The 23968-nt window shown below is 42.0% G+C and overlaps 1 protein-coding gene across 1 annotated transcript in view; it reads left to right on the top strand.

Moving 5' to 3' along the window:
* The window catches only part of ADAM23 (ADAM metallopeptidase domain 23), a 727231-nt gene that overhangs the window by 434701 nt on the left and 268562 nt on the right, over positions 1-23968 (top strand). The window contains 2 exon segments of the mRNA XM_033945744.1: positions 9683-9849; positions 16195-16279. Of these exon segments, the coding sequence (XP_033801635.1) occupies positions 9683-9849; positions 16195-16279 (252 nt within the window).

The raw sequence follows: 23968 nt of genomic DNA, 5'->3' as shown, positions 1-23968 counted from the left end.
ATTCCTCCTATTGGTTTTAAAAGTATTTCCCTGGAACTTCATCGAGTGTCCCCTAGTCTTTGTAATTTTTGATGGAGCAAAAAATCAATCCACTTGTACCCATTCTACTCCACTGAAGATTTTGTAGACTTCAGCCATATCTCCCCTCAGCCGTCTCTTTTCCAATCTGAAGAGCCCTAACCATTTTACTCTTTCCTCATACGAGAGGAGTTCCATCCCCTTTACCATCTTGGTCGCTCTTCTTTGAACCTTTTCTAGTGCCAATATATCTTTCTTGAGATAAGGAGACCAGAATTGAACGAAATACTCCAAATGAGGTCGCACCATGGAGCGATACAGAGGAATTATGACATTCTTAATCTTGTTAACCATTCCTTTTCAAATAATTCCCAGCATGTTTGCTTTTTTGGCCACCACCACACATTGGGTGGAAGGATTCATCGTATTGTCTACAATGATACCCCCAAGGTGGACCCTAGCATCCGGTAACTGTGATTCAGGTTATTCTTCTCAAAGTGCATCACTTTGCATTTGTCCACATTAAATTTCAGCTGCCACTTGGACGCCCAGTCTTCCAATTTCCTAAGGTCCACCTGCAATTTTTCACAATCCGCATGAGTTTTAACAACTTTGAACAGTTTAGTGTCATCTGCAAATTTAATCACCTCACTCGTCATTCCAATTTCCAGATCATTTATAAATAAGTTAAATAGCACTGTCCCAGTACAGACCCCTGCGGCACTCCACTGTGTACTCTCCTCCATTGAGAAAAATGACCATTTAACCCTACCCTCTGTTTTCTATACGATAACCAATTCCTTATCCACAACTGATCTATGCCACCTATCCCATGACTCTTTAATTTTCTCAGGAGCCTGTCATGAGGAACTTTATCAAAAGCTTTCTGAAAATCTAAATACACCAGTGGTTCTTAACCTGGGTTCGACCGAACCCCAGGGGTTCGGTGAGTCAGTCTCGCGGGTTCGGCGGAGGTCAAAACACACCTCCGACTCATATAGCGCTTCGGTCACGTTCAATCATCTATCAGTTATTCAGTGATTTTGATCAAGACTGATCGTGTACTCGGTTTCTTGATCTATCAATCTGTAACTAACGCCTTATATACATCAATCAATTCCTGATCAAAATTTGTGATTTAACTGATAGATGATTGAACGTGACCGAAGCGCTTATGATTTGTGATGATACGCCCCGCTTGTCCATAATTGGCTGCAGGTGATCACGCAACATCGCTTGGCCTATCTGTGCTGCAGGGGATTTGATACGCACAGTAGTCGAATTGTAACTGTTGTGATGGTACGTTGTGTGATACCTATCTTAATATTTTAATCCCTTACTAACTATGTCGAGCAAAATACGAAAGTGGTCGGACGAATATGTACAATATGGATTCACATATTGTATAACGGAACGTGATGGGAGTCAGCGTCCTAATTGCATGATTTGCAATGCCAAGTTGAGTAATTCTAGTCTAGCTCTGGCAAAACTAAGGGAACACTTCCTTAAGCTTCATGGAGATGGAAAATACAAGAACACAACGCTCGTTGAATTCAAGGTGAAGAGAGCAAGATTCGATGAAAAGGCTACTCTGCCTGTTCTCATCCATTGGGAGAATAGATTTCTTTATGCGTTCCCTCCAATACTTTTCATAGGGAAGACTTTACTAAAGCTTCACCAGGAGCAGGGCACCATGATCCTCATAGCACCACACTAGCCTTGTCAACCTTAGTTTCCTCTCCTCCTAAAATTCTCAACCTGAGGCCTGTTCTGGTTGCTGTTGTCCCAAACACTATTGACAGAACGACTGATCTCTTCTCCATCTGAATACTCACTTGTTAACACTAGCAGCATGGTTTCTTTCTGAGGCAGTCTTTGATATCATTCAAGCATCCAGAAAACCTTGTGCTTAGTGATGTCATCACTTTAAATGGACTAGATTCTCTGCTTGGTGTGTGCTTCATTTTCTTGAACCTGTCTCATGTCCACTTCCATCCATACTGGACTACCTTCTTCATCTCTCTTATTCAGATCTCAAGATTAACTCAGTACGAGTACATTTTGGTGCCATCAGTGCATTCCATACTCCCCTGGACAAAAAAGCTCTCTCTATTTGTCTCGTGATATCCAGATTTATAAAAGGACTTTATCACATTAAATCACCTATCAAGCCTCCTCCTGTAACCTAGGATTTCAGTGTGGTACTGTCTGCTCTTATGAAGTCTCCTTCTGAGCCGCTCTCAAGTTGTTTTCCTCATAGCCCTCGCATCTGCCCCCCAGGTGAGTGAACTTCAAGCATAAGAACATAAGCAATGCCTCCGCTGGGTCAGACCTGAGGTCCATCGTGCCCAACAGTCCTCTCAAGCGGTGGCCCAACAGGTCCAGGACCTGTGCAGTAATCTTCTATCTATACTCCTCTATCCCCATTCTAGCAGGAAATTGTCCAATCTTTTCTTGAACCCCATTACCGTACTTTGCCCTATTACGCCCTCTGGAAGTGCATTCCAGGTGTCCACCACACGTTGGGTAAAGAAGAACTTCCTATCATTCATTTTGAATCTGTCCCCTTTCAACTTTTCTGAATGCCCTCTTGTTCTTTTATTTTTCAAAAGTTGGAAGAATCTGTCCCTCTCCACTCTCTCTATGCCCTTCATGATCTTGTAAGTCTCTATCATATCCCCTCTAAGTCTCCTCTTCTCCAGGGAAAAGAGTCCCAGTTTCTCCAATCTCTCAGCATATGAAAGGTTTTCCATACCTTTTATCAGACGTGTCGCTCTCCTCTGTACCCTCTCGAGTAATGCCATATTTTTCTTAAGGTACGGCGACCAATATTAGACGCAGTACTCCAGATGCGGACGCACCATCGCCCTATACAACAGCAGGATAATTTTTTTCTTTCTGGTATTAATACCCTTCTTGATTATACCTAGCATTCTATTCGCTCTCTTAGCGGCCGCTGCGCAATGTGCCGTTGGCTTCATTGTCATGTCCACCATTACCCCAAGTCCCTTTCTTGGGTACTCTCCTTCAATAACATCCCTCCCATCGTATAGCTGTACCTAGGGTTTCTGCTTCCCACATGTAGTACTTTACATTTCTCAAAGTTGAACTTCCCTAGTATTAAGCCAATCCACAAATTGTGCCAGTTGGATACTCGACCCTTGCCATATCAGAAAGAAATCATCAATATACCTCTTCCATCCTTTAATATACTGGCTCCACTGATGTATTTTCAAATGGGTCTCTTCATAATGTTTCATATAAAGGCACGCTATGGAGGGAGCTCATGTGGCTTCCATCGCTACGCCTTTAACTTGTAAATATAAATTTGAGCCATCCGTGAAAAAGTTTTTTGTTAAGGCAAGTTGTAATAAAGCCATGATGAACTCTGTAGGGCTTTGATGGGGGCACATTCGTGTATTCAGCGCCTCACGTGCTATTTCTAAACATCTATCTTGGGGAAGGGAAGTGTCCAGCTTGACCATAATTGTGGGTGTATCTGAAATATCCAGGGTTTGCAACCATATTATAAAATGGCTTGTATCTTTAATATAGGAATCACTAGTCTCTACTAAAGGTTTCAAATAGTAATCTGCATAACTAGAGAGGGGTTCTAAAATCAAATCAATTGAAGATATAATTGGTCTATTTGGTGGTTTACACAATCTTTTATGAATTTTCGGGGTTAAATAAATCCAAGGGATAGTACTATAATCTTTATTCAGGAATTGAAATTCATGCTTTGTAACAAAACCTTCATCAAAGCCTTCTTGTGTCAAGGCCAAGATTTGGGCTTTTAAGCTAGGAATGGGATTTTCGTTGAGAGGAATGTATGTGGTCTGATCTGACAGTTGATGATTTAACTCATTTATGTAGTCAACTGTATTCCAAATTACAGTTGCTCCCCCTTTATCCGCTCTAGTGATAATTACAGTCTGATCTTGTTGTAAATTCAACAATGCCTTGTGTTCTTCCTTAGATAGATTATAAGATTCTATTTTCTTATATTGCAATTTAGCGGCATCTTGAAGTACTAATTGTTTAAAAGCGGACAGAAGGAGATCAAGAGGTCCTGGGGGTATCCATGAAGATTTTTTTGTAACCACTGATCTATTTTTTTGATATTCACTGCCCCAAAAATACTTTTTAAGAGATAATTTTCTAATAAACTTTTCAATATCAACCTAAACTAAACTAAACCTTAAGTTTATATACCGCATCATTTCTGAAATTGAAAGTGATCATAAAGGAATAAATGAGAGGCCGTTCGATAATACTTTATTTTCCTCGTCAGTTAAAATGCGATTTGAAATATTGATGATAGTAGAGGGTGACTTCTGATGGACATTCGTTAATAATTGTTGTTCCGGGTATTTCTCCGCCCTCTGCTCCTTCCTCTGGATCGTCCTCTTCCCCTGCTTCTTTAAGGATTTGCTTGTTTTTGATCTAAAAAATTTTTTCCTTCCGAACCATCACTTCTAGAGGAGTTGGATAATGCTGACGTACTTGTATCCGTAGATCTTTCTCGGGATTTTTGTTGTTGAGTAATGTACATCCATCTATAGACTTTGTTATTTATATAATCATTAGCATCCCTATTAGCTTTTTTCTGTTTTTGTCTTCTTACTGTATCACAGTAATCATTCACCATTTCATGAATTTTTATCATTCTTTGATCAAATGTCTCTGCTTTAATCAGCGTTTTTTTGTTTTGTAACTGTTCTTTTAACAAACCTTTTTGTTGCACTACCTCTTTTTCACTTCATTCAATGATAAGTAGCATTAAATCAAGTGAACATCTGTTCAGAATTTTATTCCAGGTATCAACGAAAGTTTCGTCCATTTTGAAAATTTGTGGTGCTGTTGTCATCCTAAGTCCTCTTAGAATCCGCTCATGCTTACAGTAGTCAATTAATGCAGCTCCATTTAATTATAATCTGGCAATATATTTCAAATTAGAAATAATTGTTGAAAAATCTTGTCCATCTGAATTGCTTTGCTGATCTGATATCATCTGCTCACCAAATGCTGCTGTATCTTGTAAAAGTTCATTAGTAATTTGTGAAGTAAAGCCAAAGGCAGTTCGCCATGTGCCTTCTGTCATCACCTTCACTTCAATATCACTTGTGAAGCACACTATTCCCTTCCAAAGGAGACTGATGTTAGACCTAAAGAAATTTGCCCATACACTTGTTATAATTCAAATTGAATATATTTAGTGAAATAGGATCTTAAGCGCTCGCAGTCACCAGCTAACAGAACTAGTCTTGGTGTGTGACTATTTTGCGAGCTATCATCGGTCCTTGTATCTTTTTTATTCAATTTAAAGTGTATGATTTATTTAATATCCTTAATTAAATTAATTCTTCCTTATTTCAATTTTATGATATAATATGAATATGATAATACTTAGCTTGGGTATATATAATCATTCAAACCCGGCCCTCTGACCACAATCGCAATAACAACGGAAGATCTCCATTTCGCTCTCGATTATATTAAAAGAGCTTCATCAGGATCAGAGTGGTAGATAAGTTAATGCTATAAAACAGAAAAAAGGGGAGAATAAATTATTAAAAATTAATAAACTTATTCATAGACTTAATTATCTTATATTATTAAGTATCCTATATTTTTAGCTCTTACAAATAATGAAGGCATCAAGGAACATTTTTTGGTCCATTGCCAACCTCTCTATCCTAAGTATTTCCATTAGACTTAGTTTAATATTAATTTGTCTCATAATACTTATAAAACTTTTCTGAATCTCTACTTTTATATCTATGTTAATTATATATCCATATTCACAAATTGCTAACTACTAGATATCAGGTTTTAGCTCAGCTATTCAGTCCCGAACTGATCTTTTTACTTAAATTGTCTTATCTGCTGCTCCTCTAAAATTACATGCCCTCTTTATTCTTTGTGAAATATTATAATTTCAACTTTCTCACAGACACATCGAGAAATTCTGCCGAAGCGCATTTCATGGTGTCTGATGTCATTTCCGGGCTAGTTTCACCAGAAAGATTGATTGCATTCACATCTATGGAGTTTTAAAGACGACAGACACTAACTGGAAATACTACCTCGGAAATACTATATTATAGCCAATCTAATCACAGATTTTATGGGCAGCAATTTAGTTTTAGTTTTTATTTTTATTTTGAGAACTCCTAATAATTTATATTAAACCGAAAGGTAACTTAACACCAAGCATCACCATGGTTCATTATTCTAACTTATGATTGCCTACTATTCAAAACTTACTATACCTAATTTTCATCTCGGATTATCAAAAAAAGGTCTGCCATTTGATTGATATACTTAGTCTCTTGGGTTGCAAACATTGCAAACGATCAATCCACTTCTGCTCCAATTGTAACAATTTTTTCCCCCTATCCCCTCCTCTGACAGATTCCACTATTCTATCGATCACCATACAGCGAAGTTGCTCAAAAGTGTGATTATATGCCAAGCAATGTGCTACTAACGGAGCTTCTTTTCTTTCAAGATGCAAACATGATTTGTGTTCCGTCATTCGGACTTTTAATTGTCAGGTCGTTTTTTCCAATGTATATTTTTTTACATGAATATGAACAACTGGGTGAACTCAAAGAACGAAATTGTTCCTAAATGTCCATGACAAAAAACAACCTGATAAAGGAACAATGCTACTTCAAAAAACCTTTGAACCTTAGGTGGTGCTCAGATTCCGAGTGTGGAAAACAAGAGACCTCAATATGGGGACTTAACCCCTATAGAGACTCTGTGGTATCTATCATTGCACCGTAGAAGTTTATGTGAAGTACTTGTTGATGATGGACTGTTTAGTCTCTATCTTTATACACTTCAAAGTGAAATAAACTTTAAACTGAGTGAGCTCGAAAAAATGAACTTAGCTGTAAAAATACAGGAAGCGTTGGTACTGCAGGGTCCTCTTCCTCAGAAGACCCGCAAGCAACTTGTATACAGCCTGTTCTAATTGACGTCAGAGAATGACACAATGTTCAAAACTTGTCCTGATAAGAGAACAAACGTGATGCAGATAAATACATGTAAATAGTAAGCTGTAATAAACTAAATAATGTGACTTTACCAACTCTTGACGCTGACGGGAGGGTACCTGATTTACTTGAATTTTCTATTTCCTGTGACGTGGACGCTCAGCTGAGCGCCCGGTATTTAAACACTGGAAGAGCTGTCAATCACTTAGTGGAGGAACGCCCACCACTCTACTTCCTTGTTTAAACCTAAGGGTGTCACTGTCTGCCAGTGAAATATCCACTTTTGCTCGTGTTTCCAGAGCCAAGCCTGAGAGTTGCCCCCTCTTGTGCTGGTGGCCACTTCAAGAACTGTAAATTTTAAATCATGTAACTGATGGGAAGTGGCCTGCCAGTGCTGAACTAGAGGGGCACTAAGGTCCCCCCTCCTGATTTTGCTTAAATGCTCCGTGATGCGAGTCTTGATGTTTCTGGTAGTGTGACCAATATAAAACAACTTGCATGGGCACATAATGAGGTAAACAACACCATTCGATTCACAATCTGAATAATCCGTTCTACATGTGGTAATATGTCTTAGATAATATTTTCTTTGATTTAAGGGGTTTTCAAATGAGGCCCCCTGAATAAAGGGCATATTTGACATCTTCCACAACTTGTGTGAAATCCCTCAAAAGTAACATTTCTTTGCATGCCATCTGGTTTTAAATTCAAACACTCCCTCAGATTTCGAGACCTAGAAAATTCTAACCGGATTTTGGTATTTTCAAAACATGGATTTCTTTGAACTATTCTCCAATGATTATAAAGTATATCAGCTATCTGTTTAGATTCTACATTGAATCTGAGTATTGAATCTGGTATTCATCCATGGCTTCATCCTTTATGATTTGTGTCTCATTTTGAAACTCATTTTGCATAGATTTATTATCCCCTTTCTGTCCAATTTCCAATGTTCGTGGTTGTAACAACCATTCTTGATGATTGTTTTTTGCCCTCCAATATGATTTCTTTAATACTTTTTCTGGATAGCCCCTAGTTTTCAGATTTTTCGCTAACTTGTTAGCTGATCGCTTAAAATCTTCTGTATGGGTACATATATGTCTAAACCGTAGAAATTGCGCAAAAGGCAAACTATCTTTCAAAGCTGATGGATGACAGCTGTCATACTGTAATAGACTGACTGTATCTGTTGGTTTCACATACAATTTAGTCTCTAACTGATTCTGTCTATTAGTAATCCATGTATCAAGAAAGTTTATGCCTTCAGTAGATTGATTCATAGTGAATTATATATTATTATCCCTAGTATTAAGCCAATTCACAAATTGTGCCAGTTGGATACTCGACCCTTGCTATATCAGAAAGACATCATCAATATACCTCTTCCATCCTTTAATATACTGGCTCCATTGATGTATTTTCAAATGGGTCTCTTCATAATGTTTCATATAAAGGCACACTATGGAGGGAGCACACGTGGCTCCCATTGCTTCGCCTTTAACTTGTAAATATAAATTTGAGCCATCCGTGAAGAAGTTTTTTTGTTAAGGCAAGTTGTAATAAAGCCATGATGAAATCTGTAGGGCTTTGATGGGGTGCATTCGTAATTTCAGCGCCTTGTGTGCTATTTCTAAACATCTATCTTGGGGAAGGGAGGTGTACAAAGACACTATATCCAGCGTGACCATAATTGTGGGTGTATCTGAAATATCCAGGGTTTGCAACCATATTATAAAATGGCTTGTATCTTTAATATAGGAATCACTAGTCTCTACTAACGGTTTCAAATAGTAGTCCGAATAACTAGAGAGGAGTTCTAAAATCGAATCAATTGAAGATATAATTGGTCTATCTGGTGGTTTACACAATCTTTTATGAATTCTCCATATCGTGCCTTTATATGAAACATTATGAAGAGACCCATTTGAAAATACATCAATGGAGCCAGTATATTAAAGGATGGAAGAGGTATATTGATGATGTCTTTCATATATTTGTATTAGCAGTTAGAATTTCTGTTAAATTAATCACAATCCTCCCAGAATGGAAATGTTTTATAGCATATCGTCTGCTAAGGGTAATTTATTCATTTATTTAAAAAAAATGTATAACCCGCTTATATCCTAAGCCAATGGTTCCCAAAACCTGTCCTGGGAGCTCCCCAGCCAGTCAGGTTTTCAGGATATCCACAATGATTATTAATGAGAGAGATTTGCATGTAGTAGAGGCAGTAAATGCAATCTCTCTCATGAATATTCATTGCTGATATCCTAAAAACCTGACAGGCTGGGGAGCCCCCAGGACAGGTTTGGGATCCACTGTCCTAAGTGGCCCCCATAGATACACAGTAAGCATTTTGTGATATTTCTTAGCCATCTAGAATAGCACATGTAGGAGGGTAATGTGCTGCTATGAGACAGTATACACACGTGCCTCATTCCTAGATACTGGCTTGTTTGGTGACCTTGAGCCACTTTGAGGCAGTTGAAACAAATATTTTGAATTGTGTTATTTTGAAGATTCCATGGGACTCGCAAAGAAAATCAGCTGTGTTCTCATGTTTCTTTCCTTCTTGATCTCTTTTGTCCTACTAACTCTGTCTGTCTGTGCATGGTTAACACAGTATTCTCCTATTCTTCTCCTGTTTTGGTCCCTAGATATACAAGGAACAGCTCAATACCAGGGTGGTTTTGGTTGCTGTGGAAACCTGGACAGACAGGGACCGTATTGCCATTGGTCCAGATCCCATGAAGATGCTTCATGACTTCTCCAAATATCGACAGCACTACATAAAACAGCATGCTGATGCTGTGCATCTGCTTTCGTATGTACTATCCATCACTGATTTTAATTAATTAATTTTATTTGTTTACTAACTGAATGGAATACTCTATTCAACTGCTTACTGTACTTAGATTCTCAAGCATGACGTGAAGATGCATATTCTAGGATGGCAAGTATTCTATAACATGGTTCTACATAAGTGACTGGTAAATAAACTGAATGTCTTCGATCTGGACTGAAAAGTCATTAACTGATTTTGAAACTGATTAAGTGGAAGCAGATAGAGTGTGGTGATAAATGGAATTCATTCAGAGGAAAAAGATGTTACTAGTGGTATACTTCAGGTATTGGTCTTTTTAACATCTGTATGAGTGATGTTGTGAAAGGCTCTCAGCTATGTCTTTGCAAATGATGCATAATTCTGTAATATAGTAGACATCCATAATGATGTGGACAGTATGAGGAAGGTTCTAACTAAGCTAGAAGAATAGTTCAGAAAACGGTAACTAAGATTTGATGCTATAACATGCAAGGTCATTCACTGGTTAGAGAAACCTGAGGGAGCAGTACCGTTTAGAAAGAGGACTACTTCTGTGCTTGAAAAATGAATGAGGCTGGGGGTGATCATTTCTGGTAATCTTAAGTGGTAATCTTAAAGTGGCCAAACAAGTAAAAAGGACGATGGCCAGGATGAGGAAGTGATGTCATCAGACAAGATGGGAACTTGAATATAGAGCTCTGATCGTGGCCTAAGCAAATCCATGGAAATTACCCATTAAATTGGGGTTGATTGGGCCATTTCTCCAGTACAGAGCCAGTTAAATCGGCTATAGCCAGATGGCAACTAAAAAAAAGAAGAGTGGACTTTGGGTCAGAGAAGCAAACACGACCACTGTCAAGCAACATGAGATTGGAGAGTCAGACAATCTTACTGATACTGAATTGCTGACTAAATTAGATATGAAGAAGTGGCTGGCAAAGATAAAGTCCTATATTGTGGCAGTCGGGATGCAGGTGCGGGAGGCCCTGCAGGAAATAAAATCGGCTGATTTGGGAGTTTGCATAGACACACTGGAGACTTGAATGGATACTTATGAAGAAACTATTGTGGGGACACAATTTGGCCTGAAAGATGTGAGATCTGAGCTCCAGGTGCTGCTCGACAAACTGGAGGATTTGGGAAAACTGCACCCATAGGAATAACCTGAGGGTGGAGAGTGTCCCAGATACTAGGGCCTATTGAGAAGCCTGAGATGTGGTCACTAAGCTAATAAGATGGCTCCTTTAGGATGATACATTGGACCTGGGCATTGAGTGGACTCACCAGGTCTTGGGTCCTTAGCCAGCAGAGAGGCCTCGAGATGTGGTGGTATGCCTATAGAGCTTTACCCTCAAAGAATGCTTGTTGCAGAGAGCCAGAGAGCTTGGTACTGTCTCCTAGGAAGGACACAGGTTGTAACTATTTCAAAACTTGGCAGCCACCACTCTCCAAAAGAGTTGCACCTTCAAGTTGGTGGTTTCATCTTTGACCCTTGGTGAATGTTCGCTGTAGATGGACTTTCCCATTTGGATTGCTTGATACATTTAATGGAGTGCATACCAGAGTCTCCACAACACAGGAAGCCAGAGAGCTACAAGAGAAAGAAGGCATAGATATACCAGTTGAGGGGGAGGATAACAGCATGATCTGAAATATTCAACAAAGGCTGGCTGGCTTCCGATGGCAGCTGTCGACTTTGGGTCCAGCTGTGGGGTGCCCATGAATCGGTGAAGTCTTTCCAATTGTGCTGCCGATGCGGACTGCTTCCAGAGAGTGGCAAGGATGGCCTTTGTTTTATTAAGTTGTTTTGTGACTCTTCCTGAATACTGTTGGCCCAAACTTAGTTGCTATTCTATGTTCTCGCATTGGTTGAGATAATGGCTGGGGTAGCTAATTGAATTTTGGGTGGATGAATTTGTGGGGGTGTGGATGGAAGGAGAAGGCAATTAGAGTGAATGCAATGAGTGCAAGCGGATTGTGTGGGTAGTGAGGGTGAGGGGTAGTGTGTGAGCCAGTGGAACGGATATGGATGGGAGTGGGGATTATCTGTTGGTCTATGGGAATCGTAGTGTAACAAAGAAGTTGGGGGATGGTTGGGTGGATGTGTCTGATGCATATCTGGGGCATTAAGGGTATGTTGGTTTGTTCCTCAATAGGAAATGAGGCAGGGGCGGTTGTCATGAATATTTCATGAGCTACAGGAGACTAACTTCTTTCAACTATAGTGGGAGGTGGTTTAGATCCCACTTTTTGGTGTTGGGTGGGAGTTGGGATAGGGGTGAGGGAGGAGGGGTTGGGAGAGGAAAGGGGAATTTGATTGCTTTGACTTTATTGTTGGGGTCCTCGATTCACCTATCTTTGCCGAGGGATCCCTTGCCATCAGCTGATCCTGGCAAGGGAATCCCCGATTAGCTGAGCTGGCAGGACTTCCCGAAACAGCAGTTTTGGGGAGTCGTGCCGACTCAGCTGATCGGGGGAAAAATATCCCTGCCGTGATCAGCTGAGCTGGCTGCGGCAGAAGAAACCCCCCCTCCCAACACCCACATCCGCAATCGGCTGAAGGGATGTCCACTCCCTCCTGCTTAACTCCCCTGACCCCCCCCCAAACATCCAATTGGCAGGATGGATACCCACACCCTCCTGCTGCCAGGCCCCCTTGATTACTGAACCCCTGCCATCCCCAGCAATCCACTCCCGACATCCCAACATCCATCCCCATAGGAGTGAATTTTGGTATCTGGACCAATTGGAGTCTTAGGCCAATTCCAGGTCATCCCAGGATGCACCGGGAAGGAGGCCTAAGGTTCTGATTGACCCAGGTGCCTAAGGCCCTTCATATTGAAGGAGCCTTAGGTATCTGGGCCAGTCAGGTCCTTAGGCCCCTCCCCAGAGCATCCCAGGATACACCAGGAAGGGGAAGGACTGCCATTTTGGAAGAGGCAGGCCTGCCGGCAGGAAGGAGTAAGTATCCTTCTTGCTGGCCTTCTTCAAAGGTGTGGAGGGTTCTGGGAGTGTCAGATAGTGTCAGGTGAGTTGATAGGGTATCAGGTGGGATGTTGGGGGTTCAGGGGCAGTGTATTGAGATAGTGGGGTGTTGGGGTTTGGGGGATCAAGGGGGCCTAGCGGCAGAAGGAAGTGGGAATCCCTCCTGCGATTGCATATGGGGGTGTCAGGGGAGTTAGGCAGGAGGGAGTGGGCATCCCTCCTGCCAATCGCAAATGGTGGGGGAGTGTCGGGGGAGTTAGGCAGGAGGGAGTGGACATCCGTCCTGCCAATCAGAGATGTGGGTGTCGGGGTCCTCTGCTTCAGTCAGTTCAACTAATCGTGGCAGGGGTATTTTTCCCCCGATCAGCTGAACCGGCAGGAGTCCCCTAAGGTGTGGTTTTGGGGAGGTTTGCCGGCTCATCTGATAGGGGATTCCTTTACCAAGATCAGCTGAGCCGGCAGCGGCGTCTACTTTCAGGATTGAAATGTTGAACAGCATTTTGCAGGCCTGCATTTCAGGAATCTGTCATGGCTCTAGGGAGACACATAGGGACACTTAAACTTGCCCAAAGCAATCATACCTACGCCCAGCATTGGACAAGCTTAAATGTCACTATGCGTCTCTGTAGACCTGAAACACATGCCTACAATGTAGGCAACATTCCTTGCCTGAGGTTTTTTTTCCTAAAAATATGCATCCCAATTGGCTGCCAGACAGCAATAGGACCCCTGCCGCCATCTACACTGGGTATACTCATTTATAGAATCAGCCTCTAAAGGTGTGATGTAAGAGATAGGAAGAGAACCAGGAGGGAATAGGGCCCTGGAAAGGACAACGTGTGAAGGAGAAAGTAGCCTATAGTGGCCTTTGGATCTGGCCAGAAAGATGTCATTGAAGACTTTAGCAAAGGCAGTTTCAGTAGAGTGCAAGGATTGGAGTGGGTCACTGGTCACCGTACATGAAGAAGGGCATAGTACTGCTCTAAAGGGTCCAGAGAAGAGCGACTAAAATGGTTAAGGGGCTGGAGGAGTTGCCGTACAGTGAGAGAGATTAGAGAAACTGGGCATCTTCTCCCTTGAAAAGAGGGGACTGAGAGAGGACATGATCAAAACATTCAAGATAATGAAGGGAATAGACTTAGTAGATAAAGGCAGGTTGTTCATACTCTCCAAGGCAGAGAGAATGAGAGGGCAGTCTCTAAAGTTCCTCTCTCCTCTCCCCCCCCCATGTGCAGCATCTTTCCTCCCCTACCACCCATTCCCCTGTGTAGCAGCTTTCCTCCTACACATCCCCATGTGTAGCTACTTTCCTCCCCTCCCATCCTCCTGTGCAGTAGTTTTCCATCCATCCCTCCCATCCCCCTGTGTAGCAGTACCCCACCGACTCTCCCACCATGAGACTGACATACCTCTGAGGCCTCCTAAAGCAGCTGCAGTAGCAGTGGTGGACAGCTGGCAGCTCCATCGCTCTGAACGGGCTACTCGCTGCCTGCCCCACTAGGGCCTCCCACTGCTGCATCATCAGTGACATGGCAGAGAGAAACCCCGGTAGGGCAGGCCACTAGCAGCCCATTCAGAATGATGCCACTGCTGACCGTCCATCGCTGTGACTACTTTAGGAGGTCTAGGAAGTATGTCAGGTCTTACCAAGGGGTGGAGGGGGTATTGGTCGCTATCAGTAAATCGGGCAGCCCTAGGAGATAGTGAGCTTCTAAGGTAGGGTCACTGGAACACTTGCAGCAAGGATCTGTCCACTGGTTCAGGCCTTTAGCATTTTGAGGAGCGGGCAGGGATCTTACTCGAAGAGCAGGCTCAGGATCAGACTTCCTGGTATCAGCTTCAGGAACAGACCTCTGGAACCAGGTTTGAGGAACAGGATCCTTTTGTGGAGCAGACCTCAAAAACCTCTGGGGATGCCTCCTTTATACACTCTGGTCCAAGGGCTTATCTTTGGAGATGAGATGTTCTCCCCACCTCCTGTTCTGACCTCATCACCTAGCCTTTCCAGAAATGTCTCCTTAGGTCACCTCTCTAGGAACGTCAGTTCCTTGCTGGTGGCACCCAGTGAGTTCTAGTACTTGGGTGGCTGAGGGGCATGCGCTGGGCAAGAGGGTTATGATGCACTATCACATTCAAGTTGCATCAGTTAAGTGAGCCACAGACAATGAATGCTAAGAAGCAAATGTGGGCCAAAAGTCTTCTCTACTTCAGGCACGGGGATCTTTCAGAGAGAGAAAGAGATAATGGTTACTGAGGATGGGAAGACTAGATGAGCCATTTGGCTTTTATCTGCCATCATGTTTCTATGTTTGAATTCTGCAGATGTATTCAGCTCTGTGTAAAATCTATATGCAGTAGACAACCCTGTACTATAGGTTATTATCCCAAGGTATCAAACCTGCATAACCATAATGAATGTTTGAGAAATTTGCAAGCACTGCCTCCATTGTGTGTACATATATCTTGTGCTTATTCATCAAGGATATCCTGAAAACTAGACTGGTTTACAGTATTCAAGGATTGAAGTTTGACACCCCTGCTTTATCCCCTCTAGGACTTTAAATAATATAAATTGGTAAAATCAACACTAAACTTGAGGGTATATATATGTGTGTCACATTTTGGAGGTCTTCTAGCGTTGTTTGTGGTAGGACCACATCTTCACATATACAGTATAAATACTGCAATGGTTTGCTCTAGCCGATACTGCTGGATTCAGCTTACCCAGTTACTTCCACTGCTGCATATGAATTATCCCACAAATTTTACTTCAATAGCAGATGTTGAGACTTCCTACTAATACTATCATAGGAAGAAAGTTTCTTAGCCAGTCAGTGGCTGGCACATGTACTCTATATGCTCCTTGGTCCTCTACCAAGAATGATGTTATAGTATACTACTATTGTAAAATGGGAAAAGGGGAAGGAATTGTGCATTTCATAGGTATCTTACATTTTTTTAAGGAATTGACTGTCCCACTGCTTATTGTATTAGCTGGAAACCCACAGCACAGCTAGTGGCTATTGTGTCTACCACTCATCTTTTATATTTTTAGGAGGCTGTACAGTATATTGTTTAGCAGATGGTGCTTTTATATACTGAAAAATATTTGAGTTACCAATTTGCAGTTCACTAACATCTATAGCCTGTTTTATTTTTTGTTTATCAGTAGGCACAGGGAAAGGCTGAAGAGGGTGGTTGGAAGGTGGGCTTGAGCTTTACTCAAATAACAACAAAAGCTAAATAGAGAAGCACCTGCATATTGTGATTTATCCAACTGAGTTTGTGTGTTAGGACTTTTTTTTTTTTTAAATAAATGTACTAATTTCCTTCCTCATTTCTCACTGTATTTTTTTAAAGGAATGTGACCTTCCATTACAAGAGAAGCAGTATAAGTTATTTTGGTGGAGTTTGTTCCCTGACCAGGGGAGTTGGTGTGAATGAGGTAATAATTGTATATCCCCCCTATTGTTTCCTGAATTTGCTGTTTCCCCTTTGCATACATGCTGGCTTTCAAAGTATTTTAATTGACAGCATTGCCTAATACAAAAACATATGCCAAACAATTCTGAATATATAAGCACAACTCGTATTTGTACCCAAGCCAGTTTATAGGACAAAATCTGTAAAGATATTGGTGTATAACTCTAGCTACTTTACTGGACAGAATAGAAGGCCCATATTGGTCTTTTTCATTATTTACTATGTTACTATAAGGCATATTGGCTAAATTTTGCTAATCAACTAGCCTGTTAGCATAGAACCATGCTAATGGCTACCATACACTAAAACTAGTTAGCAGGGTAAATATCCCATGTTAGTTGCTTAGTACAAATAGTGGTAGGATGGACAGTGATAGAGCTTGGCCAGGACTGGCAGCTAGCATGCGGATCTGTGCCACGCACTAGCTGTCCTGATTGTTGCATTAAATGTCAACTCAAGAGGAGGTGTGCTGGTAGTATAGCCATAGCCCTGTACAACCAAACCCCTGAGCCCTTAATCATGCCACTCCCTCCAACCAGGCCCCCCAAAATCAGAGCCCTCCCATCCACTCCCCTTCAAGAGCAAAGTCCTTCATCAGTCCTAGCCCCACCATCCAGTTCCCTCTAAATCCAGTCCCTCCAAGTGCAGAGTTCTTCCCTGATCTCAGTTCCCCCCCCCCCCACACACAAAAAAACCCAACCAAATACCTCCCCTCGTCATTTAGCACAGCAATCTGTGCTAGTGTACTATACCACTAGGGTCAAAGCCACCATTTTGAAACCAGGATTCCATCGGGGCAGGAGCGAAGGGGGGCCTCTCCTGCTCTGTACACAAGCATGGGGGTGGAGGAGGAGTCAGGGTGTGCTTTTGGAAGCCTTCAGTTTGAGAAGAGGCTGTTCCCTTAGGGGCAGGGAGGGGGGATAGGGTATGGATGAATCTTGAGTTAGGGATCAAATCTGGGGGTGGGGGAGTTGGATACAAGTTGTTGTTTTTGGAGAGAGAGTTCTATCCAAGATGTGGAAGGCCTGTTGGGGAGTTTCTGGGGATTAGAGTGGGGCAGTGATCAGGGGTGAGTTGATAGGGGGTACGGATCATGTAGGGAATATTAGGGTGCTTCAGCTTCTTTCTTTTGGTGAAGTTCGGTACCAGGGCCAATATTTCATACCTTAGCAGCAATGTTCCCTCTAAAGTGCACAGCTGCACACCTTTTTTCACAATCGCGCGCAGCAATTCTGGACTACAGCGTACCCAGGAGCAGCACTGCCCAACCTCCCTTTTGCCACCATCCCAGCTGCTGCTTCTCCAAATGAGCAGCAGCAGTGGCAAAATAGCCTGCCTCACTCTTCTGCGAGGCCTCACCGGCAGGCTCTGTATGTTCGCCAGCTGGCTCTGCCCTGGAACTGGAGGGGTGTGACTAGCAGCTGTGCATACTGAGGCTGCAAATGCAGCCCCATGGGAGAATGAGGCAGGCTGTTTTGTTGCCATTGCTGCTCATTTAGAGAAGAAGCAGTAGCAGTGGCAGGAAGGGTGGTGGGAAGGTACTGCTCTTGGTGCACTGCAGAAGAAGGAGTGGCAGCAACAGTTGGGATGTCAGGTGGGGAGAAGAGACATAAGGGAGATATGATGAAAGGGGGAAGAGAAGAGAAAAAGGAAATTGCTAGAAGAAAAGAATGGGATGATGCTGTATAGAAGGAGGAGAGAGACATAAGGAGATACTGATGGAAAGGGAGTGAGGGGCAGGCATTTTTTTAGAAGGGAGAACATGACAGATACTGGATGGAAGAGTTTAGAGAAAGAGGTCAAATAATGTGAAGAAGAAGGGAAGTGAAAGGGGAAATACCAGATGGAAAGGAGAAAGTGAGCAGATGCTATATGGAAGTGTGGGAAGAGACAGAGGTGGCCCATTTTTGGATGGAAGGGGAGACAGATAGGAGGAAGATACTGATGGAAGGGGAGAGAGGGGGCAGATATTGTATAGAGGAAGACAGATTCTGGATAGAACAGGGGGAAGAGAGGGTAGATGTTAGGGAGGGGACAGAGGAAGGAGATGTTGGAAGGAGGAAGTGAAAATGGAGATGCTAGATGGAAAGGTGAGGGGGAGAGAGTGGCAGACATTGTATGGAAGGGGAAAGTACAGAGGAGGGAAATATTGATGACAGGGGAGATAGAGGAGGAAGAGCCTGTATAGAAGGTGGGAGACAGAGGCCTGAATGGAAGAGTGGAGAAACAGGAGGCCACATTATCAAAAAGATGTGAAAAGTATAAATGAAAAGTAAGGCGGGGGAGGGGGATTTTATTATTGATGACAATGATTTTATGAAATATAAAATGTAGGGAGAGAGGGGATAAATTAAATTGGATAAAGATTAATTGTAAATTCTCAAGTGTATTATCTATGTTACAATGTTAATATCAATATTGTACTTGATGTAAGTTATAAAATGAATAAAGAATTAATTAAATAAAAAAAAAAGACGTGAAGAGAATGGAATTGGTCCAGCGAATGGCCACCAAGATGGTCTCAGGGCTCAAGGATCTCCCATATGAAGAGCGTCTAAGCAGGCTGCAGCTATATTCTCTCGAAGAAGGCAGAGAGAGGGGAGACATGATAGAGACGTTCAAATATCTTACAGGCCGTATCGAGGTGGAGGAAGATATCCTTTTTCTTATGGGTCCCACGGCAACAAGAGGGCATCTGCTCAAACTCAAGGGTGGGAGATTTCATGGTGACATCAGGAAGTACTTCTTCACTGAAAAGGTGGTTGATCATTGGAATGGCCTTCCACGTCAGGTAGTTGAGGCCAGCAATGTGCTCGACTTCAAGAAACGACGGGATAAACATGTGGGATCACTTCGTGGAATTGCTTAGGGGAGTGTTCTTTTAAGGGGAGGGTTCTTCTGAGTGGGCAGACATGTTGGGCTGATGGCCCTTTTCTGCCATCATATTCTATGTTTCTATGATAGAAGGGGGAGAGACGGAGAAGACTGTATGGAAGTGGGGAATGAAACAGAAGAGGGAGATACTGATGGAAGGGTAGAGAGTGGAGGCACTAGAAGGAAAAAAGGTGGGAGGCATGCAGATCTGGCTCATGCATATTCAGTAGGGATATCCTGAAAACTCAGCTGGTTGGGAGTCCCCCAGGATAGGTTTGAAACCACTGGTCTCAGACTTTAGACATAATATCAAAAATTCCCTTCTGTCTTTTTTGTGATGCGGTAACCAGAATTGCACACAATGTTGAGGTGCAGCTGCACCATGGAACGATAAAAAGATATATTATTAGTCTCGTTTTTGTTTAACCCAAATGTTTATTTTTTCCAAGTTTTAAAACAGTTTTCCACCAGGTAAATACTAACTCACACATGAAGATTTCTACCAGCACTGGCATGTTTCATCTCAGCAGCATTCCCTCAGGTTATGTTACAGTGAATTGATATGAGTTGATCATTGTGAATTTACCAGTGTTCAAATTGATTATTTGCTTGTAGTTTAGCCATACCTGTTGTATGAATATTATGTAGTAATATTGGTCTGTGATTGCTAGGAGATATATATTCAAAAAAATGTCTAACACTGGGATTTACATTGGCAAATATTTCCTTTTTAAAATATCATAAGCATAAACATAATCCCTTCCCAGATGACTGAATAAACTCTGTCAATTTCAGCTTTTAAATGAGAGTTATTGTAAAGTTAAGCAAACAAAATGCAGAACAAGTTTCCAAGGGTAAGTTGACAGCCAAACTTTATCGAAGAACCCAACCAGGGTCATGCTCCGTTAGAAAGCATGAATCAGAGGTCGTTAATGTCAGTAATACAATCTGGATAAAATCTTCTGCTTCTTCATTATCAGCAGACGATGCCACCACGTATAAAGGTAAGATTAATGTAGCCAGTTCTCTCAATTAAGGGGAAAAAATGCTGCTGGAGCACTCTATTGAGGCAATAGGGAATTAGGTGAGTAGATCTTTCTCAAGGCAGCTATGAAGAAGACAAGACAACTCACCTAACACTCTTGTTTCAACAGAGAGCCCTGGCAGCGTTTGTTTTTTTATTTCCTCAATTGAGAGAACTGGCTACATTTTCTTACCTTTTATATGTGGTGGCATCGGGTGCTGATAATGAAAAAAATGGAGAATATTATCTAGATTATATTACTGACATTACCAACTCCTGACCCAGGCTTTCTGCCAAGACACAGCCTGGGTTGAGTCTTTCAATAAAATTTGGCTGTCAACTCTCTTAAAGACCCATTGTGCTTTTTTAAATTGTTTTTGTTTCCTGTTCTTTGGATTCCCTTTCTTCTGTTGCCTGTCGTAAAGTTAACCAGAAATATATATCTGATCATTTTTACTGGACATATGGAGGGGCATAATAAAAAAAAAAAAGTCTAAGTCCCCTTTTGGCCTAAGGCCCAAACGCTGAAAGTGGCAGCAGGGAAAATGTCCATTCTCAAAAATAAAGTCCAAAATGAGATTTTTTGTTTTTTTGTTTTAGAATGGCCTACCTCTTCGTTCCAAAATCAAACTTGGGGAATATAAATGTGATTTTAACCTTAATATATTGTATGTAAACAAAGCTTAGTGCTTGTAATTCTTAAGATTTCAATAATTTCATATAAGAACATAAGAATTGCCACTGCTGGGTCAGACCAGTGGTCCATCGTGCCCAGCAGTCCGCTCCTGCAGCGGCCCTTAGGTCAAAGATGAGTGCTCTGAGTCTAGCCTTACCTGCGTACGTTCTGGTTCAGCAGGAACTTGTCTAACTTTATCTTAAATCCATGGAGTGTGTTTTCGCCTATAACAGCCTTCGGAAGAGCGTTCCAGTTTTAGATTTTTACATGCTAAGCATATTGATGGTTGCGGATGCTTGGGCAAGGAGTAATACTGAAGATGCAGGAGGTGTGCCAGCCAATAGGACCACCTGTTAATCAGTTTCTCTATCTCCACCTGCTGGTAGATGTGTGCTATCCCATTGGTCTCTGGATTCATCTGCTGCGTCTAAAGGAAAGAAAATTAACAGGTAAGAACATAATTTTTCCATCTTTAATGCTGATAAGAGCCCGACGGGACCCGTTTTGCTGAAATTTGGCTTCGTCGGGGGACTTTTTTTTTTTTTGAAAACTACAAAAGAAAAAAGTGGTCACATATAAGGTACAGATAAATTAGTTGTTAAAACTTTCAATAGAAATAGTACTCACTGTGTTCAGATTAACTGCTACTGTATATCAAAAATGGCGCTGGTGACTTCCTGAATGCCTGCAGCCCTTTTTGTGGAGTGGGATTACGTTGGCGGTTTTCCAGTCCAAGGGGACCCTTCCTGTGCTTAGGGAAAGATTGAAAAGAACAGATAATGGTTCTGCCAGGACTTCCCTTAACTCCCTGAGCATTCTGGGGTGTAGGTTATCCGGTCCCATGGCTTTGTTTACTTTGAGTCTTGATAGTTCGTCATAGACGCTACTGGGCGTAAATTCGAAATCTTGAAACGGGTCTTTCTGGTTATCTCCCGTCTGCAGCTGTGGACCAGCTCCCGGCGCTTCACGGGTGAACACCGAACAGAAGTATTTGTTTAGTAGTTCTGCCTTCTCAGAATCTGATTCCGCAAAGTTACCGTCCGATTGCTTCAGGCGTACTATCCCATCTTTGTTTCTTTTCCTGTCACTAATATAGCTGAAGAAAGATTTATCCCCTTTCTTAATTTTCCGTGCTAGCTCTTCCTCCATTCAGAGTTTGGCTTCTCTAACTGCTGTTTTGACAGCTTTAGATCTGTCTAGATAGTCCTCTTTCGCCCCCTCTCTGCCTAAATGTTTGTAGGTGATAAATGCGTCTTTTTTCTGTTTAACTAGGTCTGAAATTTCTTTACTGAACTGTAGGGTTCATTTTCCAAAACAAAAAAAAATGTGGCATAAAGGGGCAGATGTATATTTTTCTTGCCAAACTCTTCCATTTCACTATTTTCAAAACAAATTTCTTTGGTGCTTTTTCACAGTTCATCTTAATTTCAAGAAGACATGCTAGAGGCATGGTTTGGGTGGGACTAGGTGGCTTATAAGAACATAAGAATTGCCATTGCTGAGTCATACCAGTGATCCATCGTGCCCACTCACGCGACGGCCCCCAGGTCAAAGACCAGTGCTCTAAATGAGGCCAGCCTCACCTGCATACGTTCCACTTTAGCAGGAACTTGTCCAACTTTGTCTTGAATCCCTGGAGCATTCCAGTTTTCTACCACTCTCTGAGTGAAAAAGAACTTCCTTACGTTTGTACAGAATCTATCCCCTTTCAACTTTAGAGAGTGCCCTCTCGTTCTCCCTACCTTGGAGAGGGTGAACAGTCTGTCTTAATCCACTAAGTCTATTCCCTTCAGTATTTTAAATGTTTTGATCATGTCCCCTCTGTCTCCTATTTTCAAGGGAGAAGAGGCCCAGTTTCTCCAATCTCTAGCTGTATGTGGATGTTTTCCTGCAATAATCGAACATTTTAGAAAACATCCAATGCATGATTTAGATGATTGGGGCTAAACCTGTTTTAACATAGTAACATAGTAGATGACAGCAGATAAAGACAATCTGCCCAACCTGATTCAATTTAAATTTTTTTATTTTTTTCTTAGCTATTTCTGGGCAAGAATCCAAAGCTCTACCCGGTACGGTGCTTGAGTTCCAACAGCCGAAATCTCTGTTAAAACCTACTCCTGCCCATCTACACCCTCCCAGCCACTGAAGCCCTCCCCAGCCCATCCCCCAACAAACGGCCATACACAGACACAGACCATGCAAGTCTGCCCAGTACTGGCCTTAGTTCAATATTTAATATTATTTTCTGATTCTAGATCCTCTGTGTTCATCCCATGCTTCTTTGAACTCAGTCACAGTTTTACTCTCCACCACCTCTCTAGAGCGCATTCCAGGCATCCACCACCTTCTCCGTAAAGTAGAATTTCCTAACATTGCCTTTGAATCTACCACTCCTCAACCTCAAATTATGTCCTCTTGTTTTACCATTTTCCTTTCTCTGGAAAAGAGTTTGTTCTACGTTAATACCCTTCAAGTATTTGAACGTCTGAATCATATCTCCCCTGTTCCTCCTTTCCTCTAGGGTGTACATATTCAGGGCTTCCAGTCTCTCTTCATACATCTTCTGGCGCAAGCCTCCTATCATTTTCGTTGCCCTCCTCTGGACCACTTCAAGTCTTCTTATGTCCTTCGCCAGATACGGTCTCCAAAACTGAACACAATACTCCAAGTGAGGCCTTACCAAAGACCTGTACAGGGGCATCAACACCTTCTTCCTTCTGCTGGCTACGCCTCTCTTTATACAGCCCAGCATCCTTCTGACAGCAGCCACTGCCTTGTCACACTGTTTTTTCGCCTTTAGATCTTCGGACACTATCACCCCAAGGTCCCTCTCCCCGTCCGTGCATATCAGCTTCTCACCTCCCAGCATATACGGTTCCTTCCGATTATTAATCCCCAAATGCATTACTCTGCATTTCTTTGCATTGAATTTTAGTTGCCAGGCATTAGACCATTCCTCTAACTTTTGCAGATCCTTTTTCATATTTTCCACTCTCTCTTCGGTGTCTACTCTGTTACAAATCTTGGTATCATCTGCAAAAAGGCACACTTTTCCTTCTAACCCTTCAGTAATG

Source organism: Geotrypetes seraphini, chromosome 5 (genome assembly GCF_902459505.1).
Source record: "Geotrypetes seraphini chromosome 5, aGeoSer1.1, whole genome shotgun sequence".
Taxonomy (NCBI): Eukaryota; Metazoa; Chordata; class Amphibia; order Gymnophiona; family Dermophiidae; genus Geotrypetes; species Geotrypetes seraphini.
This window is presented reverse-complemented; position numbering and strand designations above follow the sequence as displayed.